Source organism: Balaenoptera borealis (genome assembly GCF_965194805.1).
Source record: "Balaenoptera borealis genome assembly, chromosome: 3".
NCBI classification, from domain to species: domain Eukaryota; kingdom Metazoa; phylum Chordata; class Mammalia; order Artiodactyla; family Balaenopteridae; genus Balaenoptera; species Balaenoptera borealis.
This window is the reverse complement of record NC_138866.1, coordinates 34,952,169-34,969,146: the sequence shown is the minus strand read 5'-3', so window position 1 is coordinate 34,969,146 and position 16,978 is coordinate 34,952,169. Positions and strand designations below refer to the sequence as shown.

The 16,978-nt window shown below is 40.1% G+C and overlaps 1 protein-coding gene and 1 long non-coding RNA gene across 15 annotated transcripts in view; one reads left to right on the top strand and one right to left on the bottom strand.

The window, feature by feature from the left end:
• The window catches only part of LOC309626235, a 1,141,377-nt gene that overhangs the window by 915,251 nt on the left and 209,148 nt on the right, over positions 1-16,978 (bottom strand). The window lies entirely within an intron of this gene.
• Positions 5,449-16,978, top strand: part of GPHN (gephyrin) — a 611,785-nt gene continuing 600,255 nt past the window's right edge. For 3 of the 14 annotated variants that reach the window (XM_082386489.1, XM_082386488.1, XM_082386491.1), the window contains exon 1: positions 5,468-5,892. In XM_082386489.1, coding sequence (XP_082242615.1) covers positions 5,829-5,892 — 64 coding nt within the window. In that variant the 5' untranslated portion in view covers positions 5,468-5,828. Of the gene's footprint in view, positions 5,893-16,978 lie in introns of all 14 variants that reach the window. The other 11 variants (XM_082386487.1, XM_082386483.1, XM_082386492.1 and 8 more) reach the window with 8 other exon arrangements.

Below are 16,978 nucleotides of genomic sequence, written 5' to 3'. Positions count from 1 at the left end.
GTGGGGGGGGGGTGTTATGCATTTATTTTCCCAACTGTTATGCTAATTCAGATGCCTTAATGGAAGTATCCAGCTTTTCAACATTTTATCCCCAGAAACAATTTTAAGTCTCAGTTGACATTTCAGTTTAAACCCTTTCTGACTAACTACTAATCTATCAAGGCACTAGCCTTACATATGGTACCCAGATGCATCCTCCCTTGATCTTTGTCTATTTGGTAGGGGTTCATCTGATCCTGATCCTCTGGGTGAGCACATGACTGAGGCCAACCAATTAGAAAATGCTATTGCCTTTGCCTTAGTGCTTTGGGATGGAGACATGACCTAAACTCGTGGTTTCCAAGATTTTGGTCTCAGGACCCCTTTACGCTCTTAAAAATTATTGAGGACTCCAAAGAGCTTTTGTTTAAGTAGGTTATACCTATTGGTATTTACTATATTAAAATTTTTTAAATATAAGAATATCCAAACACACATTCCATTAGCTATCAGAGTGATGACATCACTACACATCACGTAGCCTCTGGAAAATTCTACTGTATCTAATGAGAAAATGAGAGGAGAAAGACACATAATGACTTAGTATTAGTATGAAAATACTTTTGACTTTGTAGACCCTCTGAAAAGATCTTGGAGTTTCCCGGTGTCCCTAGATGGACTCGAAAACTACTCATCTAAATTATAGCTTACAGAAGCCAATACGTGTCTGAACTTCCTAGCTGCATGAGCCAATGAATTCCTTTAGGCTTAAACTAGCGTCAGTCACTTGCAACCAAAAACATCCTCATACATCTGGATTTCCAGTTGGGGACCTCAGAGGAAGAGAGTAAGTGTGAGGAAAAATACAAAGGACTGTGGCACAAAATTATTCAAATAGCAATCTGGGCAGCAGAATATAATATCAAAAGCCCAAGGAAGGAAAAGTTCAATGAATTTTAATAAACATGGCAGACATCGGAAAACATTGTCCTAGTTGTTCCCAAATAAGTGTCATCAAACTCCATGAGAAATTGATGTGGCTCAGCTCCACTTTACTAAAAGATAACAAGGGCATCAGAACTAAAACCAAAATGTCAATTTCATTAGTAGGACTAACTAAATTTATCTTATTAGACTTTGGAAATTTCTAATTTAGAAAACTACTTCTGGGGGAAAAGCATTAGGCTATTTAGGTCAAAAATTTTAAATTCCCCCAGTATTCTCTATTCTATAGAGCTGTATTTTCTCTAACAATGTGTCTAATTTCTAAATCTCAGCTTTTTATTTCTTTTTTAAAATTATTTATTTATTTTTGGCTGCGTTGGGTCTTCGTTGCTGCGCGCGGGCTTTCTCTAGTTGCATTGAGCGGGGGCTGCTCTTTGTTGTGGTGTGCAGGCTTCTCATTGCGGTGGCTTCTCTTGTTGCGGAGCACGGGCTCTAGGCCTGCGGGCTTCAGTAGTTGTGGCTCACAGGCTCTAGAGCGCAGGCTTTTTTTTTTTTTTTTTTAAATTTTATTTATTTATTTTTGGCTGCATTGGGTCTTCGTTGCTGTGCGCGGGCTTTCTCTAGTTGCGGAGAGCAGGGGCTACTCTTCGTTGCGGTGCGCGGGCTTCTCATCATGGGGGCTTCTCTTGTTGCAGAGCACAGGCTCTAGGCACGCGGGCTTCAGTAGTTGTGGCTCGTGGGCTCAGTAGTTGTGGCTCATGGGCTCTAGAGCGCAGGCTCAGTAGTTGTGGCGCACAGGCTTAGTTGCTCCGCGGCATGTGGGATCTTCCCAGTCCAGGGATCGAACCCGTGTCCCCAGCATTGGCAGGTGGATTCTTAACCACTGCGCCACCAGGGAAGTCCCTAAATCTAGTTTTTAGAGAAACTTCTGAACATTCTTTTCTAATAGGCTGAGTTTGTAATTTATATGTTTACACAGTAATATAATCTATCACCACCTGTACTGGGTTGAATAGTGTCCCCTCAAATTTCACATCCACATAGAACCTTGGAATTTGGAAATAGGGTCTTTGGAGATGTGATTAGTTAAGATGAGGTCATGCTGGATTAATATGGGCCCTAAATCCAATGCCTGGTGTCCTTATAAGAAGGGCAAGTAAAAATACACACAGAGAAGAAGGCCACGTGAAGACAAAGGCAAAGACTGAGTGATGCAACTGTAAGCCAAGGAACGCCAAGGATTGCAGGCAACCACTGGAAGCTAGAAAGAGGCAAGGGAAGAATTCTTCTCTAGAGACTTTAGAGTGAGCATGGCTTTGCTGACACATTGATTTTAGATTTCTGGCCTCCAGAACCACGAGAGAATAAATTTCTGTTGTTTTAAGTCACTGAGTTTGTGGTACTTAGTTATGGCAGCCCTAGGAACTAATACATTGCCTGATTCAGTCAGTCAAAAGTTCATCTTAACTCTATCACCCTTCCTTTGGGGAAAATACTATGTTAAAATCAACCCGAGCTTCACCTTACATCCATTTTTTTAAAAATTGTGCTAAATACACCTAACAAAATTTACCATTTTAATCATTTTAAAGTGTACAATTCAGTGGCATTAAGTATATTCAAAATGTTGCTTGCACCCATTTGTAATCCACTCATTTGTGGCTATTAGCCAATTGGGAAAGAGGCAAGAGTAGAATAAGCCTTAGTGGAAGAATAATGCATTACCAAATCTGTTCTTGCTTACATCTAGTGCTAATGAGGAGAGTCTAACCCCAGAAAAGCCAGTAAACTTTTGCCTTATTTATATTGAAAGTGTGATTAACCACAGGAAAACTAAAGTACTAGGAGGACTAAATGTAAATACACCAGTACCAGAAAAACTCAACTGTCCTTCACTCAGTAATTCACTTCTACTGATAGACTTTCATCTTTATAATGAAAGTCATTATGACAGCCAAGTGTTTACCCATCTTTTAGGTTCTCAGTTAGTGTAAACTCAATTTTCATTATTAAAATCTCAGGAATGGAGAGAATAAATCCCTGGGCACTTCTAATGCTTTATATACAAACTGAACTTTTCCACTTTCTACCCCCCCCCCAAATATGTTCCTGAGATATTTATCAATCTTTGGAAATGCTACTGTCTTCCTACTTTCCAGAAAGTTTTCTTTGTTGTAACACTTGATTCCCAGATGAATTCTGAAGAAATGTCACATGGTAACAGGAGTTAAAAAGCATGTGCATACTGCAATATTCATTCAATAATCAGCAGTAAAACAAAAGTCCCACTAGACAGCAAGGTCACTAGGCTTTTCCTGTGTAAATTTTGTTAGAGCTTCCTAAATTCAGCTGATATGAATATACTCGAGGAAAATTGTTGAAAGACAAGCATCTATTATAATTGTCCAGTTTAATTCTATTAACATTACTTCTTTTCAGCAATTTTAGCAGGTTTAACAAACTAACCTCCATATACTTTAAAAGGCTTAATTCATCTTCACCCTTCCCAATTAAAATTTTTTTTATAAATTTATTTTTTATTTATTTATTTTTGGCTGCATTGGGTCTTCGTTGCTGCGCGCGGGCTTTCTCTAGTTGCAGTGAGTGGGGGCTACTCTTCGTTGCGGTGCGTGGGCTTCTCATTGCAGTGACTTCTCGTTGCGGAGCATAGGCTTCAGCAGTTGCAGCACGCGGGCTCAGTAGTTGTGGCTCACGGGCTCTAGAGCGCAGGCTCAGTAGTTGTGGCGCACGGGCTTAGTTGCTCCGCAGCATATGGGATCTTCCCGGACCAGGGCTCGAACCCGTGTCCCCTGCACTGGCAGGCGGATTCTTAACCACTGCGCCACCAGGGAAGTCCCCAATGAAAATTCTAATGAATTTCACCATTGCTGCTTTTATAGATACAGAAAGTCCCTTGTTTTCTGTTATTTGTGAAACAAAAGTGCCAGTTTCTTTCCATGAATAATAACGGCTTTCTAAATTGAAAGGGTGCTTATCTACCAGCTTATATAAAGGATAAAGAAAAAGACCCCAATTCATTTAAGGTTACAGAACCTATAGTGGGCAGGATTAGAATTTATCTCTCTGAAAATTCAAGACATTTAAAAATCATTTCAAATTTGGGGGCGCTAGAGGGAATAAAGATAGAAAGGTAATGTAACCAACCATTTGCTCATCTTTAGTTTGAACTAAAGAAAACATACTTTCACATACATATCTCTCATTTGAAACTAGTTAAGAATCCATTGGCTCACAGGCTCTATTGTGATAGATTATTATAGGAGGTGGGTTCATGATATGGCTTCAGTTTTAAATCCACTGTCAAAAATACTAGCAATACACATACTCAAAAGAAATTTTACTAATTAATTTTCTCCCACCTCAATTCCACCCATCATCCTCTTTGTACTCCCATTATTTAAAATGAAATACATAACAATGTGAATCTTCAGTTAGAGTGTAAGTCCACGTTCTAGTTGGCACAATATAACTTATAACCATCAAACTGAGATTTTAATTGTATACAAATGTTGATGATTATACATTTTTTTTGACATTTTGCTTTTCATTTTTATGCTTCCCGGTTTTACCAAAGCTGAGAAGAAAAGAAACATACATATACATGTGTGTATATATAATGTTTTTTATTCAGAAGTTGAAAGGGCTAGAAAGAAGGGAACTAAGAAACCCATGTGAAATAGCCACAGGTGATTCATATCACTCTTTATGAAAGACACATGAAGATAAGTGGCAACAAAAGCTATTTTCATGGTAACCTCATATCCCACAAATACTGAAATGAAAATTGCCACCACCGGGGTTCTATTTCCAGGTTTGTGATTGTGGCTCAGGGGGGAGGAACATTCTCTAATCTCATTCTCTAAGATCGGTGCTTTTCACCTAAAAGCAGAGCCTTTAGCGAAGAAGCCTGATGCCACAAAGCCATGGGACAGTGGGAGAAAGAGAAGCCAGCTATCTCTCCTCAAGATGCTCTGCCGCAGGCTCCTAAGCTTCGCTAGTGAGGATCCTCCTGAAGGTACAGACTTGGAGTTGGGAAATCCTACGGTAGGGCGAGCCGACTTAAAAGCAAGCGGGAAGATAAGGCAGGATAGGATACCTCCTCCTTCGCCAACCTCGGGCTGTCACAGCAGCTGCGGTTCTGCCACCCACGCAGCTTTGTAAGGCACCTCCAGGGTCCCTGGCGCCTTTCCTCTTCCCCTCGGGAGACCTGCTTTGCCGCCCCAAGAGCCGGCCGGAGTAGCTGACAAACGCCAGGCTCGGCAGGGGATTGCTTCTGTCTGGAGCTCGGCTGAGGCAGCGTTCATGTCTCGCGCGCACACGCGTTCTCCCAACCAATCCCGCGCTACTCGCGCGCCCAGGAGCGTTCCCCGGTCCTGCTCGGGCTGCGCCGGCTCCTTCCCGCTCCCAGCACTCGGCAACCGAGCTCTTACTCCTCCCTTCACTCTCCACGAGTTCCACGATTCTCGGTGTAGCTCCGCCCCTGTCCCCGAGTCCGCCCCCGCGACCTCCCGAGCTTGTGCTCTCCTTTCCCCTCAGTCTCCTGCCGTCCAGCGGCCCTGGGTCTCGCGCTCCGCAAAGCGACAAGAGTCTCTCCCGCCTCGCTCCTACGCCTCCGCGCGCTCTCCCTCAGCAGCCACCGCGTAACCCACCCGCAGCTCGCTGTCTTGGACCCGGACTCGGGGTCGCGCGCCCTGACTCCGCCTACTCCCCCCCGCGGACTCGCGCCCTCCGGGCCCGGCCTCTCGCTTGCGCAGGCCGCCGAGCACTCGCCTCGCGCTTCCCGGGCGCTCTCGCGCTTTCCGAGGCGAGCGCGCTCCCGGCCCGCGCGCTCCGGGCTCTGGCTTTTCCCGGCTCCCGTCAGTGCGGTGACTGCGCTGGGAAACATGGCGACCGAGGGAATGATCCTCACTAACCACGACCATCAAATCCGGGTCGGAGTCCTCACAGGTAACCGGGGGAGGAGGTCCAGAACCGCCGCGGCTGCTGTCCCCGGCTTGCCTCAGGCTTCTCGCCTGTGGTGACCCTTCTCTGTGGCCTCGGGAGGAGGGAAGGCTGAGGAAGGGGACTGGGGTGGGGGGGCGGACGTTTTACAACCGTTGAGAACTGCTGGAGGTTGGGGTGTTCCCGCGGGGTCCCCCGGGAGCTGGGGCCGACCCCGTGGGATGTCAGGTCCCAGTGCCTTCGCAGCCGAAGTCCTGGGCCCCTGGGGACAGAGGGGTCGGTGCGGCGGCCGCTGCGGGGCTCCTTGCTGCCAGTGCAGGCGGCGGGATCCCGGCTCCGCAGGCTGAAGCACGCCGCTCTCGGCTGGCCCGCGCGCTTCCTCCGCTACTGCTGGTCCCAGAGAGGGGGGAATCCCATTTCCACCCCCTCCCTTCTCTCCCTTCCCCCCACCCGGGCGGCCCCGCTCTGCTCTAGCCGTGCTTTCGCGGGGCACCGGCCGGAGCCGACACGGTTGTTCGTTAGGCAGAACTCTGCTCCGCCTCTGGCTGCCCCTCGCGAGCCGGGAATTCCCTCAGCCACCCACGGGACACCCCTCGTCTCCCCCGGGAGGTGGGGGATCGGCTTGCACTCGGACCTCGGAAAGTGTTTGCATTCCGCCTTCCCAAGCAAAGGGCCCTCTGCCCGCCTCTTCGTTTTCTTAGAGGGACAGGCTGTTATCTGCGGCGGGGGGGATCCAGCCCTTTTTACTTGAGAGGGAAGGATTCCCCCACTCGGGCTCCTCTGTTCCCCTCCCTTCTGGGACCACCCCGCGCCCGGATGGTCCTGAGGCTTGTGAGGAGCGCACTTTTCCCGGGTCGCGTTTCCCTCCCTCGCGGAAGCCGTGTGTGCTCTGCATGTCTGATTCCGTTGCGCTGTATTTGGGTAATATCCCTCAGTTCGGCGACAGGCAGTTGCTGCAGGGCATGACTTCCGAGATGAATAGCAAGCCGATTTGTAGGGGTTTCTGCTGTGGTTCTGTAGTTGGTAAGGTTTCTGTGTAATTGAGTGGCGAGGTGGGGGTTAAAGAACTATATTTGGAACCTGAGGGCTTAGTTCAGAGTGAAGGAAATCCAGGACTTGCTGATTTCGGAAAAAGAAGCGAGGTAGACGGGAATCCTGGTGTTCTCCTCCCACCTCCCGCCCCCCCCCCCCAACACACACACACACACACACACACACACACAGACTTTTAAATTTTTTTTCCCTTGTCAAGTTCTGACAGGTTGAGACGGTGCTCGAGAAGGAACTAAATTGAATGAAACTTGCTTTTATTATTAGGTAGAAAAAATCTCTCTTGGTAAGATAAAAAATGCAAAGCTTAATTTCGCTGCTGAGTTTTATGAAAAAGATTTACATGGTACCCCTTCCTGTCTTTTAAGTAACTGGGTCGCCTTTCTCTGATATTGTTTCCAGATGTTGTTGGTGATTTATTGAATTTTCCTAATTGAAAGCCCCTGAGATAGAGAAACTAGTCTAAACCAGTTGCAGGGATGGGACCCTCCCCCGCCCCCCCCCCCCCCCCCCCGCATTAGAAGATGCGCTGTTCTCTTCTTTTGGTGCTGAAGCCCTTGCCTTGTGTGAAGATTCAGTTGTAACTCAGAAGTCTTGGAGTTGACATTGCTGATTTTCAAAGAATCTAATTGAGGGGTGTAAAAGTATATACCCTGTATCAACCCTCAACTTGCACTTTAAATTCTAGACGTGCTTTGAAAATTATTAGAGTAGTGAGAATGAGGCTTAATAGAAACCAAAGTATGTCAACTGTCCATGGAAATGAAAGGTCATAGATGTTTTAAAGTTAAACCATAGAGATTAGAAAAAATTTCTTTTTTGTTTATTTAAGCTTTCTATAATAGTTTTATTTAGTGAATCATCTTACCTGGGTTAAGTGACATTGTAGATAGCTGTTGTACAGAATGCTTTGAAAGCTGCAGCCCTTATCTGTGTCTCTGCAGTCCAGTAGGGATGACATTGGTATGCAAACAACTAAAGAAACAGTGTATGTCATCACTGTGCTAAAATTGTCTAAATAAATTACTTGTGAGATTGAGAGCTAAATGTAAAAGGTATTCCATACTCAGATGGATTAGGAGCAAATGTGATTACCTGAAGGGATAATTTGGTACATTTACCAGGGCTAAGAAGAAACTGACATTTTTAAGGGGAGTTGAAAGTCAGTGGCAACCTTATAAATGAATATGTTGCTGAGGGTGAGGCTCTTGAGCAGAATAAAAATGTAATGCAAAGGCCCTGGAATGCCCAGGTAGGATAGGTGGGTGGCACGAGCAGAATGTCAATGAGAGAAGATAACTTTGGCAGTGGAATTAAAGACAATCTAGGGAAACTCTCATGAGAATGAGGTACAGTAGTTTAGGGGGAGAAGTCTAGGGTCAGGAATAAGGATATAGGTGAAGGAATGAAAAGGAAATTGCACATTTGGGAGAAGTGGTAACAGAGGACAATAGAATTTGGTGATAAAATGGATATTTGAAGTCAGAAATAACTCTGAGAGGTTTTTACTTAAAGTTAGTGATATAAGTATTGTCTGCTATGATAGAGCCTGGAAATGTGGAGAAGAATCAGAGGAAAGAGCAGCAGTCCCCAGTCTGAATAGTGGATTTTACTACAAACAGCTTAATATTTATGGTCTTAACATTCCATGTGATTTTGTACACACAAAGAAGACCTACAGAAATGAAGCCATGTTACACAATTTTGTCTTGTAGAACTTCCAAGTACTGCAGTTTTACTATGTAAAATTATTCTTTACTGAACTTAAGTACTATGATTTCATACTTAAGAAAATTGAATTGAAGCCACACTTAAAACCTTGATTTTATGAGTTATAATTTGTGGCTTTCTTAAAGGTGGAAGGCTTGTTTTATAAAATATCCTCTCCATGTTTCATAATAGTGATTTTAAGTATTTTATCTAAGTCTGTTTTACAGAGGTTTTAGAGGAAAACTTAGAGGTTTTAGAGGTTTTACATATTTTAGAGGAAATGCACATATTTTACAATATGTTAGTATTTTGGTGAATTGTGTTGTCATTTCTAAAATCTTTGATTTCTTTGTGACATCTTTGATTATGTCTTGAAAGATAGTTTTTATACCACTTTGAAACTTTTCATCTTCTAGGTGTTTTTGTAATCTTTATCTCAGCTATGAATTTGGCAAATATGGTACGCAGTCTATTGAAACTTCGTATCAAATGAATTAACTTAGAATTTTGAAAGAATATGGTAGGAAAATATTTAGCAAAGGCATTTCTTTTTTTAATTACTATCTTGAATCATTCAGAACTTGGAAATCAGAGTATGATAGCTAATGTAACATGGATATGTTAGTTATATTATCTTTTTGTTCAGGAAAATGGGAACATTTACATAGGTTTTCATGGAAACATTTTATGTTGAAGATTATTGTCGATCTCTAAAAACAATATCTTTGTTAGTAACTGTTTTATGTTGATTTGTTAGAAATGAAAGTTATATGGTCTTTAGTGATCTAAGCTCTAGTTTTTAATGCATCTGTATCTAATGTTCTTCTATTACTATTTTTAACAGACTAAAGACAATGTGATGATGAATAACATGAGGCAAATAAACAAGTATCTGTTGCTTTGAAACTAGAAACAAGATGTGGGGCAGATGTAGGAATTTTTATTATTTTTTTACAACTTCAGTAGTAATTATACTTACAGTCTTTACAAGTACACAGCAGGCTCACTATATCAAATGTGTCATTTTCCACCTATTTTTGTCTACTTCTAAAGAAGCTGTTTATCAAGGGAGCACACTACTTCTACCACTGTAAGTTCCGTGGAAACATCAGGAAAATAATGAATACATATATGTTTGTGATATAGAGTGGGATAGATTATGTTTCGTTGGTTATTAAATATCATGTTAGCTAGCCACTGCTAATGTTTGGTATACCAAAGCACTTAGCTAAAGATGATAATCCATTACCTAAATATTCACTAACAGTGGCATGGATGAGAAAATGATACAAATTTTTAGGAAAGGGCATTTTAAAATCATGTTTTTGCTCTAGTAATATACATTTTATTGCACTAAATTGTAGATTTGTAATCAGGAAGAGTTATTAGACATATATAAAACTAGATAATAAAGATTAAATAAAAGACTAATTGTAAACTAGAAACCAAAAATATTAGTTACATGTAGGGGGTATTTCAGTCATTTATAAATAAAGTCATTCAAAATATTAAAAAAACAAGTTCTAAGCTAAGGAGGTAATAATCATTTGACTCTGGAATTGTTCAGTCGTTTATTTTATTTAATTCCTCATGCTTATCCTTGTGCATTATGTGTGTCAATATTATTTTCTGAAAAGCCCATTTACTGATAAAGATATATAAATATATCTTTTGAGAATAGATGTTGTCATTAAGTAAGACAAATCACTATTGCAAACAAAACCTATATCCTGTGAAATGGAATTGTGTGTACTGGCAAACATACCAATATTGATCTATATGACTGTTATTAAAAAGAAGCCTATTTCTCAAACTAGGTCGTTCTTTCATGAATTTTTGGTTGGAAGCAATGTATTCGTGATTAAAGTAAGACATCATTACATTAACTTCTATTGAATACATTTAATACTATCACCACTGGCCCAAGACTTTATAAACTAGTAGTATGTAAACACAGTTAAGAGTTTTAACTATATTCAAAATACATATGACTGTTTGACTTTAAGGTATGTCGTGGAGAATCAGCAGTATGTTATTGGGGAGGAAATGATGAATGAATCTGTTTTTCTCTTACTGGTGAGAGATTCCTGGTTAAGGTGAATAGGGTGCTTTTTTGATACAGTGAGTAAAATAGATAAAGTCTATACTTTGCACCTGTAAATAGGATTGAAGAACTAAGCATATTTGGAATTTGAGATGTTAAAAAAAAAATCCTAAAAAAAAAAAAATTAAACCACAAGGGGTTTCTTCCTTCACATCTGGGCAGAGAAGATGAATACCAAGGAAGAAGAAAAGATTATTTAACCTGTTTAAAAGTAGTTGGATCTCTCAGTGCTTTGTGACCGCCTAGAGGGGTGGGATAGGGAGGGTGGGAGGGAGATGCAAGAGGGAGGAGATATGGGGATATATGTATACGTATAGCTGATTCACTTTGTTATAAAGCAGAAACTAACAAATGATTGTAAAGCAATTATACTCCAATAAAGATGTTAAAAATAAAAAATAATTGGATCTGTATTTAATATGAATAGCATGAAACCTTACTTAATTTTTGAGCGACCTCCCCGAAAAGCAAATGTCTAATGAGGTATTGTGATGTAGAAATTCCATCCAGGTGGTTTAACGAGTTCATAAGTGAGTTTGTACTTAATTGATTTAAACTAAGTAAGCAGAACTTCTTGAATATATTGTAATTAAAATAAACAACTCCAACAACTTTTACAGTAGTTTTGCCAGTAAGTATACATTTTGAAAGAATGGAATTAAATTTACTATGCTTTAAAAAATATCCTGATTTGACAAATAAAGGAGCAAGCAAATGTGGTGGAAGGAACTTTACGCAATTTGTGCCCTGCTTCTCAAGTTGGGATACATGACATTGTGTTCAAGGGATACTCTAAGGATTCTAAGCCTTAGAATCTAAGCTATGGGAACAAACATAATAATTCTTGAAGTATCAATTTTACTTAGAGTATATAATTTAAACCACTTTAATATTACAGTAAGCATGAGTAAATTAGGCATGAATGTAGAATTTTAAAGGAGCTTTTAGACAAAATCAAACTTCAGAGAAATTTCAAGTGACCCCATTGTATAACTCCAGACCTCATTGTTCTTCTGTTATTGGTACTTCGGTGAGAAAAAACTAAGGCGCACAGGGCCACAGAAAGAACTCTAGAAGACTCTATCTAATGCTAGTTTGGCCAGTAAAGTCCTGTAACTTTGAGCAGAATTATTTAACTCTCTCTCTCAGCTTTTCTCACCACTAACATGAAGGAGGCTTATATGGCAATATAGGTTTCTATCCTTTAGTATCTTGACCAGCCAGAAAGAGAAATATAGTATATCAGGCTTAGGTTTTTTTTTTTTTTGTCTTTATAATGGGAATGATTATGGGGGAGGGGTAGATTATACATTAAAAATGCAAGAGGATAAGAAATGGAAAGAATGAAAAATTTCAGTGATTAGGTCCAGTCAGTATAAACCGAAGGGAAAATATTTAGATTTTTTTTCATTTAGAAATTTTTGTGGTATTAATCACAAAATTAACAGTAGTTTCAGTTTTACACTTAATTTCAGACTCAGCTCACACTTCATTTCCTCAACAAAATCTTTCCTAGGAATATTCTCTACAATGATGTCTTTCTTTCTTTTCCTTTAGTGTTTATAAATGTTGCTACACCCTGTAATCATGTACATGTGGGAGGCTGCAAGATGTAGTTTAAAGAAAAAAAAGACTTTGGAGTCAGACTTGTATTTCAGATCTCAGATCCTGATATGCCCTTTATTTTGGAAAGTCATTTAACCTCTATGAATTTCAATTTCCTTCTCCAAAATGAAGATGGCAATGCTTACTTCACAGAGTTGTTAAGAACTGAGGGGACTTCCAGTGGTTAAGAATCCACCTTCCAGTGCAGGGAACACAAGGTTCGATCCCTGGTCAGGCAACTAAGATCCCACATGCCCTGCAGCTCTAGAGCCGGCACACCACAACTAGAGAGCCCACGTGCCGCAACTGAGACCTGACGCAGCCAAATAAATAAACAAATATTAAAACAAAAAACCAACAAAAAAAACCAACAACAACAAAAAAACGGGACTTCCCTGGTGGTGCAGTGGTTAAGACTCTGTGCTCCCAATGCAGAGGGCCCAGGTTCGATCCCTGATAGGGAACTAGATCTCACATGCATGCCACAGCTAAGAGTTCGCATGCCACAACTAAGGAGCCCATGTGCCGCAACTAAGGAGCTGGTGAGCTGCAACTAAGGAGCCCATGTGCCACAACTAAGGAGCTGGCGAGCTGCAACTGAGGAGCTGGCGAGCTGCAACTAAGGAGCCCACCTGCCACCACTAAGGAGCCCACCTGCTGCAACTAAGACCCGGTGCAACCAAATAAATAAATTAATTAATTAAAAAAAAGAACTGAGGTAATGTATGTGAAAATGCCTACCATGTATGTCTAACTTGGATTATACAGTTGACTCTTGAACAGTGGGGTGGGGGGGGAGTAGGGGTGCCAACCCCCCGTCCCCCACCCCCCACAGTACAAAACCTGAGTTTAACTTTGTAATTGGTCCTCCATAGGTGTGATTCTCCCCTATCCAAGGTTCCTTATATGTTGATTGAACCAACCTTGGATTGTGTAGTACTATAGTACTTAATGAAAAAAATCCTGGGTGTAAGTGGACCCGTACAGTTCAGACTGCTCTGGTTCAAGGGTTAACTGTATACTCAGTAATCTTCTTTTCCTCTTCATATGCTATTTTGGCATAATTTGCTAATAGCTTCATGTATAAACATCTTCTTTAAAGTAGATTTTAAAGTTCTTGAAACAGGTGATGGTGTTCTTCGCTTCTTCTGTGCCCTTTTGTCGTAGCACCTATTAATGAAGTATTTGCATAGAAGATGTTTAATTAAAAAAAATTGGATGGTGTGACACTTAGTAATTTAGGAAGCAGCTACTGAGAAACATTTAGATAAACTAGAACTTTGCAATTATTACTAAAAAGACAGTTCAGGGTAGATGGAGTGGGGTTTAGTATTTTTCTGTATATTTATTACTGGTAATAGGATGATACCAATGATGTCTATTTGAGATATTTTATACTATCAAATTTAATATTTTATATATTTTCTTTATATTTCCCTTATGTATTTCTTTATGTATTTTTAAATCTATTTTCTAATTAATTTGTATTTGTATTCTTAGTTGATGGGCATAATCTGTATGAGGATTATTTTAGAGTAATTTTAGAGTAATTTTTTAAACTGTCATCTTAAAAAATGAAAAATTGAAATTATAGGTAAAAGATTCTGAAAATGCTGCAGGTTATTTTGAAGGTTAATTCTGAAGGTCAAAATAGCATAAAATAGGAGTCAAAAGTTCTACATCTTCCACCACTTTCAAGACACTTAACCACATTTTACCTCAGTTTCCTTAGCATTGGATGGAGGAAGTTATGCTTACCTTACATAGTTAATATGAGGGAGAAAGGAAATAATGTGTTCAATAATCAACACCTACTATGTGCCAGGCTCTGTGCTAAAGTGAGGGATACAATAGTGAATAAAACAGACACAGTCCTTATCCTCTTGGAGCTTATATTTTAGCGCTAACATGAACACACTATTTAGTCAAGTTAGATGTTGACAAATCATGCTACGTTTATGTTGCATTTCAAGGAATAAAGTGCTTCTATATTTTATTTTTGTTGTAGATAAGTATAAGCACCAAAGCCGTTTTCATGTCAAGCCATTTTTGACACAAATTTTTAAACCATTACACATTTCCTGCTTTCTAAGATAGAAAATATTGAACATAATTTAATTATTTTATTCATTCAGGTTTAAGTAATTATAGCTAACATCTGTCGAGTTTATATACATACATACATATATATGGCATAAATATGTTTTATTTGTGCTTAGCACTTTGCCCATGTTAGTTTATCCTTACAACCGTTATAAGGTAATATATTATTCCGTTTACACCGCCTGAGAAATAGGTTAGGTAGCTTGCTCAAGATTACACCAGTGGCCCTGCCAGAATTCGAGCACAGGTCTGACTGTACTCTGAGCAATTACATTTCTATATTCTATTCTGAATATCTTTTATTGTGGAGTGTGGTAGTATAGTTCTCTCTAGTGTTTTCTTTTCAGTTGTGACTTTACGCACTTGTTCCCTTCCCCACTTATAGTTTCTAATCTACTGGAGATGCCTTTTTGTGGCAGTCAGTGGCAGACTACAGGCCATAACTGACCAGTACACATGTTCATTAGGCCCATACTGTGTCTTTACAAAAAAGTATGTTTCTAACATTAAAAAATGACATTTTATATAAATCCGTACTTTTAGCTTTTTAAGATTCAGCAACACTGCAACCTCTTTCCCACAGGACAATAGTTGGTTAGAGTGGCTGTCCCCTTGAGATAGGGCATGTATTCTCCAGTTTGCCACAATTCCCACTTAACCTATTTGTTATCTGCCTCACCTCATAGGTATTTGAATTTGTGATCTTTGCTCATACATATTCTTCTTTTTCCATCATATCTTGGGCAACTTTTCATATTAGTGAAAATGATAATACAGAGTTTATCAAGAGCTTACCAAGTGTGAAATAATTTTCTAGAGCCTGCCATAGAACCTATTAATTTATTTAATCCTCATAATAGTATCACCATTTTGCATTTGAAGAAATGGTAGCAGAGAGAGATTAAGTAATTTGCTCAAATTACTGCAATAAGAAGCCAAGCTGATAAAAGGCCAAACTGTGAGTTGAACCCATGTAGTCTGTTCCTAGAGTGTAAGCTCTTAACCACTACGTTATACTCCTTGGCATTTAATAATTAATTCATATAGATACACATCTTTCTTTTTAATGACTCTATTGTATCATAAGTTACGTTATATTTAGTCAGTCCTCAATAGATGTCCATAGAGGTTTCTTATTTTTCATGTGACAAATGTTGCAGATAATAACACTGTACATTTATTATTGCATATTTGTGAGTTTTTTAAAAAATATAAGTTAAATTACTATAAATAGAATTTTGGGGTCAACACTATCTGCGTTTAAAATTTTTGATAGAAATTACACCCTTTTTGGAAGACAAGTTTGTACTAATTGTAATTAATATTCTCACTTTCATTTGGTATTATCTTTTTAATCTTTACGAGTTCTTTTGAGATACAACTCTTTCTTGAGTTACATACGTGGATTAAATTGCAGACGACAGATACCCACCTCACAATTACCTTAAGTGAAAAGGGGAATTTATTAATTTACATAGAGTATAGATGAGGAACTGACTTTAGATACTCAAGCAGTGTGTCCAGGGGATTACTGTAATGATGGACACTTATTCTCCGTTTTAGTGCTTTGATTTTTCAGTATGCTGCATGCTGACTTCCTTGATGTAGCCAGAATTGGGGCAGGGAGGGTGCAGGTTAGGAGATTATAGTAATAGTCAATCAGGTTTTCCGTACCCAACTAGTGAATCCAGAGGAGAGATTTTCTTTTTCATGGCATTTGTATATAAAATTCCAGGTTGCTTCTTCACCTGGCTTGGCTCACAGGTCCATCTTTGGGCCAATCATTGTGACTGGGAAAGTGAGGACTGTGATTGGCCAGGTCTGTATTTCATGTCTGTTTTGGGATTGGGACACTAAATAGGCAGCGTCACCAGAATCACACGCAGAAGGGGATAGGGAAGCCTTCAAAAGAAGAGGGGTTTCTGCCACTAGAAGGGCAGAATTTAGAGGTTTTCTTGTCTTTATGCCTTTTTGCTTTCTTATTTTCCCCCCTAAGAGTATAGTTTATCTGCCCTATTTCCTTTCTCCTGCTTCTTCCATGAAAGTGGTCCTCTGGCAGATAGTTCTCATTGGAACTGGAACAAGTTAATGTGTGAGAACTAGTGGGTTAAACTCAGGGCCCCCTAATATCAACAGTGGTTAATTTATCAGGAGCACTCACAATGACTGACTTCCACTTTTTCATACACTGCATAAGTGTGGTTATCTAAGGGCATTTTAGAACAGTAGTATGCATGTAATAGAGAGTAAGATTTTACTAGTTTTTACAATAGTTCTTTTATGTTGCTTTATTTAAATTTTTGATCAGCTATGAGCCTTTATTTTACAAATTAATTAATTAATTAATTAAATTTTATTTTTGGCTGCCCTGGGTCCTTGTTACTGTGCACGGGTCCTCTCTCGTTGCGGCAAGCGGGGGCCACTCTTTGCTGCGGTGGGCGGGCTTCTCATTGCAGTGGCCTCTCTTGCTGCAGAGCACAGGCCCTAGGCGTGCAGGCTTTAGTAGTCCTAGTGCAGGGG